This window comes from Leucoraja erinacea, unplaced genomic scaffold, assembly GCF_028641065.1.
Source record: "Leucoraja erinacea ecotype New England unplaced genomic scaffold, Leri_hhj_1 Leri_112S, whole genome shotgun sequence".
Classification (NCBI taxonomy): Eukaryota; Metazoa; Chordata; class Chondrichthyes; order Rajiformes; family Rajidae; genus Leucoraja; species Leucoraja erinaceus.
This window is the reverse complement of record NW_026575374.1, coordinates 270,406-292,396: the sequence shown is the minus strand read 5'-3', so window position 1 is coordinate 292,396 and position 21,991 is coordinate 270,406. Positions and strand designations below refer to the sequence as shown.

The following is a 21,991-nucleotide window of genomic DNA, read 5'->3' as shown; positions in this document are numbered from 1 at the left end:
GCTTACAGCTTATATTTAGTGTCAAATTAGGCTTTCCTCAGGTTGCGGGGTGTGTGAGATAACATTGTCTCCCAAGTGAAGGAGCTAGAGAGATATCTTTGAAAGTAAGATGCCATAAACCAAATGACCAATGTTTATGGGGGAGGAGGCAATAAAGGAAGAGAGAAATAAACAGTCACATCTTTGTAAACAAATGACCTATGTTTATGAGGGACCAAATGACAGAGGATGCAGCGAAAAGAGCTAGGGGTGGTCTATTTGGAGATAAAGCAAATAGCCAATGTTTTTAGTATATCTTGTACCATGTAAACAAAAGGTTTGATGTGATGTATTCTGTGGAAACCTTTTCCTGTACCTCTGACATGATTAATGTCTGTGGAAGGTGTTAAGGGGACAAAATAAACCTATTTAAGGCAATGTAATTCTGTTGTTAAGGGAAGGTGGCTGAGGACAGTCAAGTGTCTGTGTTGGTCACTTGACTGGAGTTCTCCCTCCCTTCCATCGGCCGATGTTAAGTAAAGTTTTGAACTGGTCTACCAAACAGTTTGTGTGGTGTCTGTTTATTAAGAAGCGAACCTGGTTTAGTAGTTAAAATAAGTAGCTTTTTCATTGGCGTAGTTATGCAGGCCTCGCTGGGAACACATCAACAGCTGACTGTGCAAGAGGTTGCGGAGGTTGCCGGGATTGGAAGGGAGATAACTGAGCTCTATCGGCCCCCTTGTAAGACCGACTCCCTAGAAACTCCCGGGAACATCTGTGATCCTTTATCAGAGGTTGACTTGGTTCCCTGCCGAGGTTCTTCGAAACAGACAAAGGTAAGACCAGTTGGGCTTTATATGGTTTTTTTTTAAGAAGGGATATTGTGTATGTATTTATAAGACGGAATTGTGTATATTTTTAAGGACTTGAGCGGTTTCTCTTTCTCTTTTTCTCTCTCTGTCTATCTCTCTTTGTTTTCTCTTTTTCTCTCTCTACTAAGGGCTCATCGGCCTCGTTGAGACATCCGTGATTTGTCGGGTTGAGATACGGGGGTTGAGGTGTGCGTCTGGCTTATTGAGACATCCGAAGCGTTGTCGGATTGAGAAATAAGTGGCGTTGTATATTAAAGAATTAAGAAGTCTGCTAGGTTGAGAAACGGGGGTCCCGGTTCGCGGGTCTGCTTCGTTGAGACACCTGGGGCTTATTTTAAGAGTTAAGACGTCTGCCAGGTTGAGAAACGGGGGTCTTGGTTAGCAAGTCGGCTTCGTTGAGACACTTGGGTCGTATATTAAAGAGTTAAAAAAGGTCAGCCAAATTGAGAAACTGGGGTCTCGAGTAGCGAGTCGGCCTGGTTGATATATTTGGAACTATTCGGAATTAAAAAGTCAGCCAAATTGAGAAACTGGGGTCTCATTTAGTGGGTCGGCCTGGTTGATATATTTGGAACGATTCGGAATTAAGAAGTCTGTTTTCTCTCTCTCTCTTTCTATCTATCTATGGGGAATGCTCTGGAAACCAGTCCTATATATGTGTTATTTGAATCCTAAGTATAATAAGAAATTTAGAATGTTAAGTTACAAGTTGACCAAATGGTTAGGGGATGAAGCCTGGCCTGTAGGGGGCACATGGTATGTTGAGACAATTAAATAAGCAGAGGTGTTGATATGGGAAAGGAAGACAGGAAAGAAATGGAAGAAAGGAATTAAAACATGGAAATCAGGAACAGAGGAGAAGCATGAGGAGAGTAGAGTTCGAAGTTGGATGGATACTGCATGTAAGAAGGGGATAGAGTAGGTATGTTACAAAACCTACCTGAATTGTCAATGAGAATCTGCCCAGGCCGTGTGCGTGCTTTTGGCGCTGTTTAGAGGGGGCAGGTTTAAAACGCGATTTTTACTGGGCTGTTGCAGTCAAAAATGTTCAGCCTAGTGAATCATTGACGGAGAATCGCTGGGGGACCCCGTCGCAAAGGGTGTTATTGGTTTTTATGGCCTTGTATGGTGGTTGTAGTAGTTTGGAGGTCATTCTCTAGATCCTCGACCTCTCGCAGTCCCAGGGTTTTATAAAGCAAACAAGTACCGGTATGTACTTTATGTTTACATTAAAAGGGGCTTCTTAAGAACCCTGTAAATAAAGTTTTCTATAGCGAGTAGCTCATTTTGGGCTTTTTATATCCCGCAGTATTTTTCTTCACAGGAACCCACTAGAAAGCCGATTTAAGGTGGGCTTTGGTTTACAGCAATTGAACACTAAATTCCTTCCATTTGGCCTATAAATTGATGTAAATGAGATTTAAAAATCATGTTTTATTGTGAATTATTTGTGAATATAATTTGGACACTTAGGCTATTTAAAAATGTTAATCATTTATTAAGAAATAGATATATGTTTAGATCTAGTAATTGAAGTTTGAAATTAGCTACAATTGGGTAACTAACTAATTATATGCTTTTATTTCAGGTCATCCAAGTAAGATTATTTTATATTTGTGTCAGAATGGTTTAATCTATGATAACTGAAAATTTCATTCAGTTCTCTTAATTTTTAAGAAGGTTATGGGCTTTTGACGGTCCATGATCACAGTTTTTTTGTTATGTCCATAGAAAATCAATAGGGAACAAGATGCTAATTTCCGAGTATGAAAATGGCCATAACCTTTTTATTACTTGAGATATGAAAGTGAATTAGGTGTCAAATTAAACTTATTGTTATGCTTTATCTGATGGGATAAATTGCAGACTTGATTTTTTTTAAATCTCACAATTTTGTAACTTTGCTAGATAGAGTTAAGAAACTAGGATAGCACTAGGAAAGGATGGAATTAATTGCAACTAGAATGCCAGTGGGCAGAGGAACAAGAGAATAGAATTAAAAGACAGGCAGGAGGTGAGAAACAGGTGATGGTTCGTAAAAAATAAACCCAGTACTGGTAAATCCTCTGGAGGAGACTTCATGTCTGGCACGACGACCCTATTTGGTAATGAAAATGAGGAGGAGTTAGATAATCTTGTGAGATGTCCACCTCCCTATGCCCTACCAGTAGCAATGGCATCTTTACCTGGGACAGTTCCATCAGTAACATCCCTATACCTTGAAGTTCTGACCTTACAAAGCTCTCCAGGATTGGGAGCACGGGAATGCCTTTCTGTGCGTAATTTGTTTAAGGCATTGATGCTACCAGAACAGCTGATCATTATTAAATGTACTGCACACACTGGTGCTGGGGACCCTATAGCAAAAGGTAATGAATTTGCCGATAGTGTATCCAAGCAAGCAGCCTGTACATCCAAATGCGTGGTGACATCTGGTAAACAGATACTAGCAAATAGAACGGTCCTGCCAGATATGAGGGAGGTATGTACATTACAGAGGGACGCCTCTTGTATATAATAATAACTATGGAAACAAGAGGGCTGTGCCATTGATTCAGCACACCCCGCTTGGACAAGTTGGTGTATAACGATACATTTTTACCCGTCTTACCCATGCTGGTAAGGAGGGAATGATAGGATAACAAAGGAAATGTGGTGGCACCCGAAAATTTGATGAGGCACTGAAGCAGGCCTCTGAATGTAAAATTTGCCAATGAAATAATCCAGGCAAACCATTTTAAGATACCCTCAGGGGTGACACCAATGCCATCATGATCGTTTGAATGCATACAGATTGATTTTATTGAGATGCCAAGGGCCCAGTGTTATAAATATTGCGTAGTGATTTTAGATTTATTTAGTAGGTGGAGTAAAGCTCTACCAACCACCAATAATAAGGAAATATGTGCACATTTTAATATCCAACAGCAATTCACTGTGTACACCACCCACAGGCATCTGGGATGGTGGAAAGAGTCAATGGGGATTGCAAAACAAAATTACCCAGGAGGTAAATCCTTTTTCTGACAAGCAACTATGTTATAAAAATTGGGGATGAAGGAAAATTCAATGGAGAAATGAGGATAGGATAGGGAGACTGAAAAGTCAAGGGGAGTCTGACTAATCATGATCTGGATCAATGTCCAATTAGGGTTAGGTAACCAGGATTTTGGTAAACAGAAGTCTTGTCAGAAAAAGGGAAAGTAAATTACAAAGAGATGTCTTTAAAAATGAAATATTATATACTGCTGGTAAAACAATGTTTTTGTATATGTACTGCTTGGAAAACAATGTTTTTGTATGTGGAATGTGTGAAATTCAAAGCAATGAGCAAAGTTGTGTGTCACTTTAAATAGTTTGTCCTTTAAAATGCAAATAGACAAAGTTTATGGTGTGCTAATGTGTTGGATGATTATAAATCTTTTGAACCAAGTTAAAAAAAGACTCATCCCGATTAAAGTGTTAAATGAGATTGGAAATGTCAAAATTACAGAGAAAAGTAAATGTATTATTGATTACTGATTCTGAATGAGTTCTTTTGGGAAAGTTTGTTTTGATATGATAACAGAGGTTGTCTTTTAAAATGCAAATGAAGCAAGATTACTGTTTTGAAGCAAACAAAAAGATGTTGAAGCATGTGCTGTGTGAGTGAAATGAAGGTAGATGAAAAATTGTCTTATGACTTACAAAAAGGAGGTTTGAGGGAACTCACAATGAGGGATGAAAGGTGAGAAGATAAAGTAGATTGGGGAAGAGAACATATTTGGAGAATTGAATATTTAGGTGGGGAGAGCCTCTTCAGATATAATCGGATTAAAGAATAAATTCACAGCGAAGTAAGTGTTAGGAAGGAACAGATGAAGGATCAAAGGTAGACAAAAGTGCTGGCGAAACTCAGCTGGTGAACAAGATTTACAACTTTTTATTGCCCCTGGAGAGTGGGGGGAAGCCACTTACAGGCCCTGGGCAATTAACTAATTATGTATGGTCGGCAATTAACCCATGTCTTGCCAGATCTACATTCCCAGGTTGGAGGAGCTTTGCTGGGAGCCATAAAAGCTATACGATGGGGGTGCTGGGACAAGAAGAAATTGAAACTGTATTGAAAAGAACAACCAAGTGTTGCTAACAACATGAACTGCTGTAAAGATTGAAGATCATCATCGCTGGATACATTTGATTGACTGTGAACAGTTTGTGGAAACAGGGACGATGGGCTATTGATGTTCCTTTATTCTGGGGTGGCCCAGCCCACATGGACTGAACTTTCTTCAGAATGGCAAACTTGCGGACTAACACACATTTAAAGGATGGTACACACCTCCTTTTAAACAAGATTTAAGTCAAACATGACAAGCACAGCAAAGATACCCTGACTACAGACAGTAAGAGGTCTGCAAAGGCCAGTTAAATCTACCTGTTTTTGCCACAACCAAGGCACTGGTGTATTTTAAGGAAACAGTATATTTGTGACAGGGCATTGTTATGTTGCAAATGCAGTGCCACACAAGAGAAGCATGAACCAGTTACACCAGCACACAGGGAAATCCAAATGAAGCCGAATAAAGGCTGAGCAATTTTTATGATCCTTTTCCTGTCCTATGGTAGTATCTTAGTGTCACATCCGGGGGAGGTTGGTGGCCATTTAAAATGTTTGGAGGGACTTGTGAAACGATTGTCCACTATGAATTGATTGTGTTACTAGTGTACTATTAATTTGTCTGATGAGATGCTTATGGTCTTTCGTATGTACTCAGCAAGGACTGTAGTTGTTATCAAAATTTTGATAAAAGGATGGAATGATGAAGCCGAGTTTTAGTTAAAAATATAAGAAGATATTAAATTGGTTTCTGGGCTAGCTTACAGCTTATATTTAGTGTCAAATTAGGCTTTCCTCAGGTTGCGGGGTGTGTGAGATAACATTGTCTCCCAAGTGAAGGAGCTAGAGAGATATCTTTGAAAGTAAGATGCCATAAACCAAATGACCAATGTTTATGGGGGAGGAGGCAATAAAGGAAGAGAGAAATAAACAGTCACATCTTTGTAAACAAATGACCTATGTTTATGAGGGACCAAATGACAGAGCAAGCAGCGAAAAGAGCTAGGGGTGGTCTATTTGGAGATAAAGCAAATAGCCAATGTTTTTAGTATATCTTGTACCATGTAAACAAAAGGTTTGATGTGATGTATTCTGTGGAAACCTTTTCTTGTACCTCTGACATGATTAATGTCTGTGGAAGGTGTTAAGGGGACAAAATAAACCTATTTAAGGCAATGTAATTCTGTTGTTAAGGGAAGGTGGCTGAGGACAGTCAAGTGTCTGTGTTGGTCACTTGACTGGAGTTCTCCCTCCCTTCCATCGGCCGATGTTAAGTAAAGTTTTGAACTGGTCTACCAAACAGTTTGTGTGGTGTCTCTTTATTAAGAAGCGAACCTGGTTTAGTAGTTAAAATAAGTAGCTTTTTCAATATGAGGGGCGTTTGATGGTACGGGGCCTGTACCAGGTTAGAGGAATTTCAAAGAATGAGTGGGGGTCTTCTTGAAAAGTACTGAATAGAGAAGCAATTTGATAAGAGTGGATGTGGAGAGAATGTTTCCACTAGTAGAAGAGTCCGGGACTAGAGGTCCTAGCCTCAGAATTAAAGAACATTTTTTTAGGAAGGAGATGAGGAGGAATCTCTTTCGTCAGATGGTGGTGATGGATAGATTTTTGATTAGTTCGGGTGTCAGGGGTTATGGGGAAAAAGCAGGGGTTAGGAGAGATATATCAGCCACGATTGAATGGAAGAGTAGACTTGATGGGCCGAATGGCATAATTTTGTTCCTATCCCTTTTGACCTTAGACCTTCAATGAACGAACCGTGTTTACCGTATCGGCTAGGTATTGCTAGACATCAGCAACATGACATCCCAACTCTTATATTAACTGTGTTGGCCTCTGAAGACAATCATGCTGACTGTCTTCCTCTACTCGTGTCACCATTTTCAATGAGCTATGACATTACACGCCAAGATTCCTCTGCAGATCAACATTTCTGAGGCCGTGCCATTTATTGTATATGCTCCATTAATGTTTGACATTTCAAAATACAATCCCTCATGTTTATCTGGATTAAATAACATGCCTTTTTATGCTTCCCATCAAATTGGCCAATTTCACATTTTCCTACATCACATTGCATTTGTCAAATCTTGGTCCTCTCACTGCACCTAATTATATCCTTCAGTAATCTCTTTATGTGTAAGTTTAGTTTAGTTTGAAGTTTCTTTAGTTTAGAGATACAGTGTGGAAGCAGGCCCTTCAGGCATATAAGTCCACATTGACCAGCGATCCCTGCACATTAACGCTATCGTACACAGCTATTGCCAGCGGGTGCCGCCAACAATGGCTGCCTTGCCAACAGTTTATTTGTCCCTTCCTTCTTTTGTTGTTTGTTTATCTGTGTTAAACGTATGTTTTTAGTGTTCTTTAGCTTGTTATAACGGGGGCGGGGGGGGGGGGGGGGGCGGGGGGGGGGGGGGGGGGGGGGGGGGGGGGGGGGGGTGGTGGGAGTTGGGGGGAACCTTTTTCTTATCTCTTACCTCGACGGAGATGTGATTTTTTTCCGTATCGTATCTCGGTCCACACTGCAGCACAACATTGTGGAGTTGGGGGCCTTTGCTGGAGACCGACTTCGAGAGCTCCACCGCGGGTGCCTGCGGACTTAATTACACGGAGCCCGCGATCGCTTTGCCAGGGATCGACCTCTGAGCTTTACCGCAGGAAACTGCAGACTTTAACATCGTGGAGCTCGTGGTCTCTGGTCAGAAACCGACCGGCAACTCCAAGCCGCAGGAGCTTCGACTGCCCCGACGCGGGAGCTTCGATCACCCCAACGCGGGAGAATAAAGAGAGAAGATTGGACTTTATTGCCTTCCATCACAGTGAGGATCATGGGGAATCAGCTGAGGTGGAGGCTTATGTTAACTTTTATGTTGTGGTGTGTCTTGTTGCTTTTTTTCTAGTATGGTAATTAGAATTCCACTGTGCCTTAAGTGGTACATGTGACAATAAACAGACCTTGAAGCCTTGAAACAACTAGAGACAATTTACAATTTTACTTCGGAGTCACGTGAGTGTCTACGTGAAGATCCCACCAGCACGCGTGCGCGACATAGCGTCTCACGCAGTGCAACAGCGACGGGCGGGGGTGGAGCGCTCCCACGGAAAAATTGAAACGGACCTACAAGGTAAGAAGAAAAAATTTACGTGAAGTTGTATTTCTTCCCCTTGCTGTGTTTGATGTTGCAGCACGTTGGACAAGGGGAAGAAAAAACGGAGACCTGGACCACAGGCTGCGGGGAACCAGGTAGGTCCCGGCAGCTGACAGCCATGGGCGACCAGCGGCTCCAGGATCGCAGGTTGCGGGGAACCAGGAAGGTCCCGGCAGCTGACAGCCATGGGCGACCAGCAGCTCCAGGACCGCAGTCTGTGAGGGACTAGGAAGGTTCCGGCAGCCGACAGCCGAGGACGACGGGCGCAGGCTGAGCCCAGCACCGCGAGCTGTATACCCGGAAACAGCGCAGTGGGCTGGAGGCAACCAGAACAGTAGTCGGTCCGGCCGATAGACTCAGGGAGCCCGGCCAGGGGGACGTACTGCCCAAGGGCAGTGGAAGTGACCATTGAAGTGGTTACTATGGTCTGCTTACCGACTCCAACTCTACTAAGCTGAATCCAGCGCCATGAGCCGTACAGCTCAAATCAGCGCAGTGGGCTGGAGGCAAAGCCCAGCAGGATTCAGCCCGGCCGATCATACTTGTCTGAGTCCGGCCAAGAGGACGCGCTGCCCGAGTGCAGCAGAGGTCCGCCCGTGACTTGCTCCGGGAGATGGAGCAAGCTCACTATGGGAGTCTTCACACTCCCACAACAGCACTTTATCGAGGGCTGTAAAACAATGCATCTCCCTCGACAGAGGAGAACATTGTGGACCAGGGCTGGGCTGGTCCTGATCAAGGCTGAAGAAAACGGCAGTGTGCTGGGGGTGCAGAATCCTAAGGAGCTACTGGGAGCTACAAATTCACCAAATTTGCGGATCAACGAAAGCAGGAGTACCATTGCAGACCAAGCTGGCGGCCAGCATCGACTACCTGTACTTCCATCCTCTGCAGGAACAGGTAACGAAATTACGAAGAAGTATATGCATCCTGTGAACTTTACTTCGTTAAAAGTGTCTGCAGCAAACAATGCGATCTGAGGGTACAGTGGGACTGACCAAAAACCCAGGAGGTCAAACTGCAGAAGATTCTAAAACTTCTGACAGTGGGCATATCATTGGTTGCTCGCTCAGACAATCGTACAGAGATGACGGCATTCAGCAGGGCTGACATTGCTGTGCAAAACCCACTATGAAAACAATTGCTTGCGAGAGCACAGTAAACCTGCACTAAACCCGAAATCTGCAGGGTTATGTGGAACAGCTGCAACACAACCGTGTGGGGAAACTTGTCTAAACAAGTAAAATAGCTTGATGAAGAGTTTAAAGCCGTCGGGCTCATGACAGCGTCATCAGCAACGGGCAGACCACACACCTCAGAAGGTAGCACCCTTATGCAGCCACCAGCAGGCATCAACACCAGAACGCGGGTGAAAGCATGAGGGCCTTTTTTAGGCCAAGGCCCAGAGTGACCCTCATGGAAAACGTGCCAACCATGCATTCCGGTGCCTTCCACAGAAGAGGCAGAAATTGAAGAAAGGGACGTACCACCGGCAACCAGGGAGGTAGGTGGATCTGGTTCTTTCCTGAACACAAAGGTGTACGATCAGCACTAACAGGGGGAATGTTACACTTATTTTGGGAGACATGAAGGGATCATTGTCGATACCTAAAATTTAACAAGATGGGGCAACTATGGCAGAGTATAATGTTGCCTAATGGGCTAAACTTCAGCCCCAAGACTGTTCACCAAGATAATAAAACTGGCCTTGGCAATACTTAGGAAACAAAACATATTGTCATGGCATATTTTGATGATACAGGTGCACAACCTTTTTTATCCGGAGTTCCGGAAACTGAAAAGCTCCGAAAACTGGACATTTTTTCCAGGATGTCGTCTGCACACCAAAGCTCGCGTTTGGCGCCAAACTTGACCCGAAACGACCCACGGTCAACCCAGGTCTGTGCTACTGTAGCGGCTGCCTCCTCCCCGGAGACCGGGGAGACACTTAAACATCTGTAAATCATTGCTTAAATGTTAGTCAGTTAGTTTGGAGGGCTTTTATGTGAAGGGGGGAGGGGGAAGGGGGAAACTTTAATTCTTAGTCAACTACCTGGTCGGAGAGGCGGGGAGCAGGCAATGCCTTACCGGGTCACCATGCAGTAAGCTCCAGAGCGCTGTGGCCGCCGACTCCCAACATCGCGGAGCTGGGGCTGCGGGCGTCCGGCTGCAGGCAGCGCCGGTTGTAGCTCCGACCCCGGCAACTCTACCCCTGGCTGCGCGGCGCTCCAAATTCAGTGCGGCCTGCGGCCGGACGCCCGCAGCCCCAGCTCCGCAATGTTGGGAGTCGGCGGCCACAGCGCTCCAGAGCTTACAGCACGGCGACCCGGTAAGGCATTGCCCGCTCCCCGCTGGTATCCCAGCGCTGTGGCCGCCGACTCCCAACATCGCGGAGCTGGGGCTGCGGGCGTCCTGCCGCGGAACGCGCTGGATTTGGAGCGCCGCGCAGCCAGGGATAGAGTTGCCGGAGCTCCAGCCTCTGGGGTCATCTCCATCCAGATAAATCTAAGTTGACGGCATCCACAACTAGGGGATCAGGGGGTATGGAGAGAAGGCAGGTACGGGATACTGAGTTGGATGATCAGCCATGATCATATTGAATGGTGGTGCAGACTCAAAGGGCCGAATGGCCTACTCCTGCACCTAATTTCTATGTTTCTATGGAGGATTGCGAGCAGTTTTGGGCCCCATATCTGAGGAAGGATCTGCCGGTGTTGGAGAGGTTTACGAGATTGATTCCAGGAATGATTGAGTTAACATATGATGAGCGTTTAAAAGCACTGGTCATCTACTCGCTGGAGTTTAGAAGGATGAAGGGGTCCTCATTTAAACTTACCAAATAGTGAAAGGCCTGGATAGAGTGAATGCAGAGCGGATGTTTCCACTGAGTTTAGGATCAGAGGGCATAGCCTCAGAATAAAATGATGAACGGGTAGAAAGATGGGAAGGAATTTCCTTAATCAGAGGGTGGTGAATCTGTGAAAATCATTGCCACAAACAGCTGTGGAGGCCGTCAATGGATATTTATAAGACAGAGATTGAAATATACTTGATTAGTAATGGTGTCAGGGATTATGGGGCAAAGGCAGGAGAATGGTATTGAGAGGGAAAGATAGATCAGCCATGATTGAATGGTAGAGTCGATTTGATGGGCCGAATGCCCTAATTCAACTCATAGAACATGTGAACATGACCCAGGACGCTGCGGCTGTGAGCTCTCCTAGATTGAACTGTTTTTTCGTCTTATCTATGTTTGTTTGGTGGGAATTGTGCCAGGGTAGACCAAACACGATTCGATTCACCCGAGAATCGCTAACTTTTATTGGAACGACGCAACAACTGGGGGTTTTGTGTACTTTCCAACATACACACAAGATTCCAGCAGAGATCAGCAGAGCACCGGGGTCCCCATGGATAACCTCCCCCAACAGTCACCGCAAGAGACGGAGAGACCCCAAACGGAAGCGAGGGCATAGAGCCAGAGTGCTAACTCGGCTAAAGAGGAATCCCCCACAGACCACCACTCCCCAGCCTCTTTGTCTCCAACGCCAGGTCTCTTAACAACAAGATGGACAAACTAAGACTCTGTTTATCATCACAATCAGCTATCCAGGATAGTTGTGTTCTGATAATCAGTGAGGCCTGGCTCCATCCTGGAATACCTGATGCTGCTATCGAGCTAGCGGGCCGGGCTACTCACCGGAGCGACAGAACTGAAGCCTCAGGTAAACAATGTGGGAGGGGCCTGGTTGTTTTTACGAACAATAACTGGACTACAGATGTTACTGTTACTGAGATACATTGCTCACCAAACCTAGAAATAATGGCAGTTAAATGCAGACCCTACCATCTCCCAAGAGAGTTTTCTGTGGTTTTTATTACAGCTGTGTACTTAGCTCCGGAGGCTAAAGCTAATATAGCACTGGGCTACCTGCTAAATGCGATCAACAAACAACAGAACTCACATCCTGATGGGGTTTTTATCGTGGCTGGTGACTTTAATCACACCTACTTAAAGAAAGTACTGCCACGGTTTGTGCAACATGTTAAATGCCCAACTCGAGAGGAAAACACACTAGACTGTGTTTATTCTAACATTCCTAAAGGTTACAGAGCCTTACCCCTTCCCCCCCTTGGACAGTCAGACCACCGGTCATTGTTGTTAATCCCAGCCTACATCCCCATCAGTAGAAAGCAGAAACCCACTACCAGGATCATTAAAACTTGGCCAGAGGATGCAACCTCACAACTGCAGGACTGCTTTCAGAGCACAGACTGGAGTCTATTTTATAACCAGGACCTAGAAGAGTACGCTGCAGCAGTACACTTCTACATCAGATGTTGTGTGGAATGTGTCACCATCAACAAGTGCATCCGTGTCTTTCCGAACAGCAAACCATGCATGACTACGGAGGTCCAGCGTTTTCTGACTTGGCCCACAAATCTGGCAACAAAGAACTGTACAGCGCTGCCAGACACAACCTTAAGCGGGGCATTAAACCAGCTAAAATGTCCTACAAGAACATCGAGGACCATTTCACCTCCAGGGATACAGCACGCATGTGGCAGGGAATACATCCATCACCTAACAAACCTCAGGGGCAGCAAGGACCCACCGACAGCTGCAAATACATCGCTGGCAGAGGAGCTCAACCACTTTTTTGCCCGTTTCAAGAGAGGTCCGAATGAAAGAACCTCTCTCCAACTGGACCCTGCTGACCAGCCGCTTACCCATCAGTTAGAGGAGGTAAAGCGGGCCCTGAGAACTGTTAATGCTAGTAAGGCTGCTGGCCCGGATGAGATCCCAGGCAGGATGCTCTGGGACTGTGCTCACCAGCTCGCTGGGGTATTCACAGACATTTTTAACCTTTCCCTAGCACACTCCTCCGTGCCAACGTGCCTGAAAACCACCACTATCATCCCGGTGCCCAAGCAGACAAACGTCAACTCCCTCAATGACTACAGGCCCGTTGCTCTTACATCTGTAGTCTCCAAGTGCTTTCAAAGGCTGGTCCTAGGTCACCTTAAATTATCTCTCCCCCCCTCACTCGACCCACACCAGTATGCATATAGGGCTAATAGATCTACAGAGGATGCCATAAACACTGTCCTCCATGCTGCACTACAACACCTAGAGGAGAAGGGGTCATATGTCAGGATGCTTTTTGTTGATTACAGCTCAGCTTTTAATACAATCATACCCAGCAAGCTGATCACAAAAATACTAGACCTTGGCCTCAGTAGTCAACTGTGTTGGTGGATACTGGACTTTCTCAGTGAACGCCCGCAGACGGTGAGACTTGGACCCTACACGTCGACATCCCTGACCCTCAGCACAGGAGCACCACAGGGCTGTGTGCTCAGTCCGCTCCTCTACGCCCTATCTTGGTTGCCCCATCACCCCGCAAATAGGATCATAAAATTTGCGGACGACACATCCGTAGTGGGGCTCATCTCAAATGGGAATGAGGTCGCCTATAGAGAGGAGGTGCACAGACTTTCCGAGTGGTGTGCTCACAACAATTTCTCTCTGAACACTAAAAAGACAAAGGAGATCATCACTGATTTCAGGCGACATAGATCGGAGCTCAGGACACTGGAGATAGGGGGCGAGGAGGTGGAGAGGGTGCCTAGTTTTAAATTTCTGGGGATCAACATCAGTGAGGATCTTAAATGGTCTGTGAACTCTGCTGTAGTTGTGAAAAAGGCGCAACAGAGACTTTACTTCCTCAGAACACTGAGGAAGGCCCATCTGTCTGCTAAACTGCTGGTCATTCTACTGCTGTTCGGTAGAAAGCATACTGACTTACTGCATAACTGCCTGGTTTGGGAACTGTTCAGCAGCTGACACAGCAGCTCTCCAGAGGGTGATAAAAACTGCCCAGGGTATCATTGAACTCCCCCTGCCCCCTCTGGAGGACATTTACCACTGCAGATGCCGCAGCAGGACCTGTAATATCGTGAAAGACATTACACATCCTTGTCACCACCTTTTCACACTGCTGCCCTCAGGAAAAAGGTACAGGTCGCTAAAGTCACGCACTGCCAGACTCAAGAACAGCTTTTACCCATCAGCAATCTTGGAACTGAACTCTGTCTTGGGAGCGGGTTATGGGGAAGGAGACAGTGTTAATTTATGTAAATGTGAATCCATGGGTGGGTTTGGGGAGGGAGGGAGTGTAAAAAGTATGTGAATGTTTGAAGTTATATTTAAATGGAGAGACACAGTAATCTCGTTGTATGTGACATGCAATGACAATAAAGCATTCTGATTCTGATTCTGAAATCAAGTGTCAGTTTTTGTATATTGAAGATAAATGTGAGGACATTTATTTGCAGTGAATACTCCAGCACATTGAGGTTTTGTGTTACTTTGCAACCAGTCATTAAATGGAACAAAAACACAAATCATAATTTTGCTGTGATCTATCATCATTTATAGAATCATAGAGTCGCAGAGCTGAGCAGCAACAATACAGGACCTTTGGCCGAATTCATCCATGCCGACCATGTTTTCTGACTGAGCGAGCCCTATTTATCCATGGCATACAATTTCCTGCACCGAACACCATAGGTGTCACCATAGACCATCACACTCAGGAACAGCTTCTTCCCCTGGTTATTGGGCTTGTGAACAATTGCTCCATAAGCTTGGCGACTGTTCAATGACATAGGGACGAGGGAATTGAATGCAACATCTCCAAGTTTGCGTGGTACACCAGTCATTGAAAGTAGGAATGCAGGTGCAGCAGGCAGTGAAGAAAGCGAATGGTATGTTAGCATTCATAGCAAAAGGATTTGAGTATAGGAGCAGGGATGTTTTATTGCAGTTGTACAGGGTCTTGGTGAGACCACACCTGCAGTATTCCGTACAGTTTAGGTCTCCTAATCTCAGGAAAGACATTCTTGCCATAGAGGGAGTACAGAAAATGTTCACCAGACTGATTCCTGGGATGTCAGGACTTTCATATGAAGAAAGACTGGATAGACTGGGCTTGTACTCGCTAGAATTTAGAAGATTGAGGGGGGATCTTATAGAAACTTACAACATTCTTAAGGGGTTGGACAGGCTAGATGCAGGAAGATTGTTCCCGATGTTGGGGAAGTCCAGAACAAGGGGGGAAATCTTTTAGGACCGAGATGAGAAAAAACATTTTTCACAGAGTGGTGAATCTCTGGAATTCTCTGCCACAGAAGGTAGTTGAGGCCAGTTCGTTGGCTATATTTAAGTGGTAGTTGGATGTGGCCCTTGTGGCTAAAGGGATCAGGGGGTATGGAGATAAGGCAGGTACAGGATACTGAGTTGAATGATCATATTGAATGGCGGTGCAGGCTCGAAGGGCCGAATGGCCTACTCCTGCACCTATTTTCTATGTTTCTATATACCCCATTGTGGATATTTGATTTTGTCTCTGGAAATGATGCTCGGCAATATCGTGCACTCCGTTCAACGGGTTCATGGTACTTTATTGTCACATGTAGTGCCATTCCTTTTTTTGCATACTGTTCAGTCGAAATCTTACTCTACATAAGCATAATCATGCTAAAGTACAAAAATATAGGAACAGTAGATGATACTGAGACAGAACTCAGTGTCGTCACATTTCCAGCACCATATGATATGATTCAAGTCCAATTTTGTTTTTAAAAGTAGAGTTATAACTTGGCCATAGTGGCCCGTTGTCCTGGCAGTGGTTGGTTGGATTTGCAGGGATCGACTTGCCGAGGTGAATTTGTTGATGTTTTGCACCGCTGTTCCGGCGATCCGTGGCGCCGCAGACTACGTCCGAGCCGAGTGTTCGGATTCTTGGAGAGGCGCCTGATCCACTTTACCTACATATTGTACTGGAGTTTGGCTTGACTGTATTAATCTATCGTATTATATAATTTGACTGGATGAAATGTAAAAAAAAATTCGCTGAAAACGACAATAATTAAAATAAATCTAAACCTAAATCCAAAATGTAACAGACTCGGTAGCATAAATAATCTCGTAGGCAAATGGCAATTTTGCCAGCGACACCAGGTAAAATATGTCTACCGTGATTTATTTGAAAAATAATTTTGTTGTGGTAGCAGAAGCCTTTGTTTTGGCATCGATTTTCCTCACAGCCATTCCTTTTCCATTCACGGAGTTGAATTTCCATATCTCGAGACTCACCAGATTTCTTTTAGCTTTGCAACTCAAATCAATGTATTTGAATGCGGTTGTCGCGGTAGACAAAGTTTTTATATTAAAGTGGATATTAAATGCTGGAGAAACTCAGCGGGTGCAGCAGCATCTATGGAGCGAAGGAAATAGGCAACGTTTCGGGCCTAAACCCTTCTTCAGGCTGAAATGACAGGATTCTTCCCGCCCACGTTCTCCTTCCAGTTGCAAAAAATAAACGTGTGCCTGCCGTGATTGGTGCAACGGAACAATGATTAACCAATTGGAATCAACGATTACCCATCCTTCATTTGCATACCGCTGCCTCGACCGGGGAGGCGACGGGGATGGCAATTGCATGATATTTCATGCGGACTTCATTTTGAGTTAGAACACAAAAAGCTGGAGTAACTCAGCGGGACAGGCAGCATCTCTGGAGAGAAAGAATGGGTGACGTTTCAGGTCGAGACCCTTCTTCAGACAGAAATGTCACCCATTCCTTCGCTCCGTAGATGCTGCCTGTCCCGCTGAGTTATTCCAGCTTTTTGTGTCTATCTTCGGTTTAAACCAGTATCTAGAGTTTCCTACTCATTTTGAGTTAGGTCGGCTTGAACGCTTTGAAATGCCTATCGCTTTGCTGTTTCCACAAGTACCTCGCTAGTGTTCCAAAGGCACCATTTCAAAGAAGGGCTTGGAGAAACTGCCATGAACATGAGCAGGAAAGGCGACAAGTAACACAGGAAGAGCAGAAAGGAGAGAGCGATCATCTACAAGGTGCTGAAACAGGTCCACCTTCATCAAGTCTTCCAAGGCTACGAGCAAAGATCCAGTGTCATCCACTCGTTCTCCAACATATTTTAGCGCATCGCCTCGGAGTCTTCCCCTCTGGTGCATTAGACCCGCCGCCAGACCATCTCTTCCCGGGAGATCCAAAGTGCCGCCCTGCTGCCCGCGAAACACGCCGTCTCGGAAGGGACAAAAACGTTCACCACATGTACCATCCCCAAGTAGCGACTTCATCAAAAGCTGGCATTAAACCGCCAAACTGCTCTTTTAAGAACTTTGTTGGCGTCGAATTGTTGACAAATTAGCTATTTTGGATTGCATACTTGTGATTTTCAAAATACATCAAAATTGATACAAACACCCATGTTCCCAAATATAAGATAATTCTGTAAAATAATTTAGGATATGACTTGCAAAGCACAGCACATCTAAAATGCCTAGCGTTTCACCAGCTACTGTGCAATAATTCTGAGAAAATTAATCCAAATCAATATATCAATTTTCTTCCGATAAGCTTTTTTTTGGCTTGTGATACTGTTAGTTGTTTTATGTTCCCGTGGAACGGTTTTGCTGTTATCTTGATCATTTAGTGGCTCTGAAAAGAGCCTTTTATAAGTTCTAACCCCTTCGAGGCAACATCAACAGGCGAGAATGGTTCCTTCTACCAGCCCCTGGGTCCGGATTTTACGGGGACGCACCACCGTGCGTTGGATTCGTCCGCGGGCCGCCTTCCTGCTTTTGACCGACTGGTGCTTGCGGTAGACCCGCGTTCCCCGGGGTCCGTCTCCCCTGGGCTGGAGGCGGGACCGGGCCTTGGCGTGGGGACGACCGACCGTCCTTGGGCGGCGCTTGAAGGGTCGGTCGGTGGTCCTGCTTTGATGTTTGGTCCTCTTGGTCGCCGACCTCTTGGAAAGGGTGGTGGTGGGCTTGCGGAGCGCCGCCGCCACTTTCTTCTCCCGTTTAGACGCCACCATCCTGCGGGCCACTCCCGCCTTCTCCCGCTTGGGCGCCGCTGTCCGGTTAAACCTGAAGGAGCCGGAGGCGCCGGTGCCGCTGGTCCGCACCAGCGAGCCCCTCTGCACCAGCTGCCGCACCGTCCGGTTGACGCGGCTGTTGTTGTGGCTCACGTCGTAGCCCATGGCCGACAGCGCTTTCTTCAGGGCGACCAGCGAGATGCCGCGTCGCTCCATGCTGGACGCCGCCACCGATAAGACGCGCTCGGTGACTGTAGGGCCGACCGGCGCCTTCTTGGGCAGCTTCACTCGCTTGGGCTGTGGCTGAACCTGTTGTTGCTTCCGCGGCCGCCCCTTCTTCTTCACCGCTGCCCCCTTATCCGGCGCTGGGCGAGCCTGAGGCGGGGTGGTGTCACTTCCACCGCCTCCTCCATCTGCGCCCCCACCTCCCCGTCCGCCGGAGTCGCCGGGAAATTCCAGCTTTTGATTCTCAGCCATGCCGGAGTAGCCCGAAACCTGTTCTTTCCACTTTTTGCTCTCGATGCCAATCTCCAGGAGCGGCCGAAACTAGTGGAGCTACGAGCGCCAGCAGCCGTTTATATGTGGCGGAGGCGGACGAGGAAGAGCAAACCCGGAAACAGGCCCTTCAGTCTAACTAAAATCCAATCCGACTAAGATGCTCCTTGCCTCTATAATCTTTGGTTCCATGTACGGTCGTCCCACCGGTCTATTTTCTTATGCCTTTAAATCGTTTTTCAAGAGGTAATGATGTATTCGTTATACACTGACAATACAATGGCTACATTGCATCCTGGAAGCTTCAATCAACAGTAATGTAACACGTGACCAAATTGTCGTTTTAAATTCGGTTGTGCGTTTGATGGTCTTTCTTGGTTTCTTGGTCCTCCTAAATATTCCAAATGGAATTTAAACTGGAGGTCTTAATAAAAGCAAGGATCAAAATGCATCTTAAAACCCCTTTGCTTAAGGATTTTAAGGCTTATCTGCAATTACACGAGTTTCTTCCTTCATACACTCCCTAAAATTGAGTCTGCATTTCACATCTGAGAAAGAATTACTGAAAATGAATTAGAGTTTCTTTCTTTCGAAACAAAACACTCCCTATTGAACCGTATTGCACTACATTTCCCACTCCAAAGACTGCAAGCAGCAATCCGTATGTTTATTAGATTGCAATTCCGGTCAATTTGTGGAGCCCTCTCACAGGCACCTATATTTCAAGATGTAAGTGTGTTTATTTGTCATATGCACCGGGAACGGAACAATATAATTCATGGCATGTAGCTGTACAGGTATATTAACGTAATTACACAACAAATACGCATACAATTATCAATTATATAGTAAATGTTATTTTAGTAACAAGACATTCAAGTGGGTGTAGTGTCAGGGTTGAACGTACATTTTCAGTTAAAATGTAAAATGTAGTAGCAGCCAAATTAGCAGCATTGCTTCCCAAACGGTTTGAAAATAAGATGTTCCCCAGACAAGGCGGAGGTGTTTTCTGCACCTGTCCATGCCTGGGAATTTACAATGTATGGACGCGTAGCTTTTCTTACACCATCCTTGGGAAAATATAGCGTTGTTGAGTAAAACACAACAGCAATAGTTGGGTAGACCACCTGCGTCCCCTGCCTCTGGTAGTGTGGAAGTTGCAGACAAGGGATTGGCTCGGGTCAAGGCAGTGGCTGACCTGTGGTTTTTATTTTGTAATTAGTTTTTTTTTTCCCACGTCGGATCACATTAATCAGCCAACCTGGGTCTTTCTAATTGTTCCAAGGCACTTGATTGCTACAGAGCGTTTCGGAACTCCTTTATTAAAACAAACAAATTAATAACAGGACATAAGTAAATATCCTAAGAAATGTCGGAGAGAGGTGAGCGCTGATCATATTTATCTGGAACATCCTCATTTATCTGTAACTGGTACAGGCGTGACACACTTTTGAGACATTTTATTTCCCCTCCTGTGAATAAAAAATGAACGCTAGGTTCCATGATCCATATTTACTCAGAAAATTCAGTTTTGTATTTGATTGCATGCACGCGTTATAAGCCTGCAGCTGAACTTTTTTGACGAACAAATCTCGAGACTCTATAGTCTCATTGGATTATAGGGAGGTTTCACGGCAGTCGGGTCACGACCCATGACCCATACTGTTACTTCGCTACGCCAAATGGAGTACACGAGATGAACCGCAGGTAGGCGCTTGCCATTGTTTCCAGCGTAGCGGGTCCGTTAAAACACGCCGAAATTGTCAATTTTTGCGCTGTAAATAATAATGGAAATCGGGATAAGCGTGAGAGACATTTAGCCTACTTCAGAATTTCAAAAGTGAGGAGAAATGACGGTAGATAGAAGCGAGAGCTGAAGGGACAACAACAGACAGAGTGTTTGGCGAACATTGGCCGTTTGCTCACTGCATTTCATCAACTAAGGCATTATTTGCGTTTTTTCTTGATTCCTTTGGCAACTAAAACGTTTCAGAAGTGATAAATCTGGCTGTAAAATTTTTAAATCGCCCATGGTTCTCAAGTGGGTTTTTACATACAAAACGAAAACGCCTCTGAAGCAATATTTACAAGCTAGATGTATCACTTCTGCGACTTTTTACTGTTGATGAAATGCAGTGAGCAAACGCGATAATTCCCAATATTTTTAATTCCGATATCTGCACAGCCAATGTTCGCCAAGCACTTTAGCTGTTGTTGTCCTTTCAGTTCTCGCTTCTCTTTACCTTCATTTCGCTTCACCTTTGGAATTCTGAAGTTGGGTACATGTCTCATCCCGACTTCCACAATTTTTTACAGCGCAAAAATTGAACATTTTGGCGGTTTTTAACATGTAGGAAAGTACGCGTTTCTTTTTCAATTCAATTCAACTTTATTGTTATTGCACAACTACGAGTATAGGTACAACGAAATGCAGTTTAGCGCAAATATCCTATGGTTTAGTGTCTGGTCATAGTCATAGTGCAAGATAGTAGAACTAAAAATTAAAATACAAAATAAGCATACAATAAAAATAAAAAATGCTGGTTAACAATGTGTGGATTGTGGATGAATTACAACTGGTACATAGGCAAATAACTGTATAAAATGGGAGAGTCTAAAGATAGCTAGCGACGGGACTGAGTTCAGCAGTGTAATGGTGTTGTTGAAAAAGCTGTTCCTCAGCCTGCTTGTGCGAGACCTGAGGCTCCTGGACCACCTCCCTGATGGGAGGAGGGCAAACAGTCCATGGTTAGGGTGAGAGGGGTCCTTGATGATTTTCCCGGCCCGTCTCAGACACCGTTTTCGGTGGAGGGCATCCATGGCAGGGAGCGGGGCACCGATGATGTGCTGAGCGGTTTTCACCACCCGTTGCAGTGCCTTCCTGTCAGCTGCGGTGCAGCTGCTGTACCATACCGTGAAGCAGGTGGTCAGGATGCTTTTGATGGTACAGCGGTAGAAGTTGGACAGGATCTGGGGGGACAGGTGAGCTTTCTTGAGCCTCCTCAGAAAGTAAAGGCGCTGCTGCGCCTTTTTGATCAATTTGGTGGTATTGAGGGACCAGGACAGATCCTCTGAGATGTGTACCCCGAGGAATTTGTAGTTGGAGACGCGCTCCACCTCAGTCCCGTTTATGTGGATGGGGGTATGTCTGCCACCTCTGGTCTTCCTGAAGTCAAAAATGATTTCCTTCGTCTTCTTGGAGTTGAGGACGAGGTTATTGTTGGCACACCAGGCTGCCAGGTTCTGGACCTCCTCCCTATAGGCTGATTCATTGTTGTCGCTGATCAGTCCTACCACCGTGGTGTCATCGGCAAATTTTATGATGGCGTTGGAGCCATACTTAGGGACGCAGTCATGGGTGAAGAGGGAGTAGAGGAGAGGGCTGAGCAAACAGCCGGTGTGGCACGCCGGTGTTCAGTGTTAGAGTGGAGGTCAGGTTGTTGATCCTAACAGACTGTGGTCTGTTGGTGAGGAAATCCAGT

At 45.4% G+C, this 21,991-nt stretch overlaps 1 protein-coding gene and 1 long non-coding RNA gene across 2 annotated transcripts; one reads left to right on the top strand and one right to left on the bottom strand.

Annotated features, from left to right (window-relative positions):
* The first annotated feature begins 908 nt into the window (after positions 1-908).
* On the top strand, positions 909-5,661 carry LOC129715348 (uncharacterized). Its single transcript, XR_008726483.1, has 2 exons — positions 909-3,861; positions 4,866-5,661. It is a non-coding gene; the product is annotated as an uncharacterized LOC129715348 (long non-coding RNA).
* Positions 5,662-16,777: 11,116 nt separating this feature from the next.
* On the bottom strand, positions 16,778-19,177 carry LOC129715339 (histone H1.1-like). Its single transcript, XM_055665212.1, has one exon. The coding sequence runs from the start codon at positions 18,489-18,491 to the stop codon at positions 17,679-17,681; it is 813 nt and encodes a 270-aa protein (XP_055521187.1). The 5' UTR covers positions 18,492-19,177; the 3' UTR covers positions 16,778-17,678.
* Between the last annotated feature and the right edge of the window lie 2,814 nt (positions 19,178-21,991).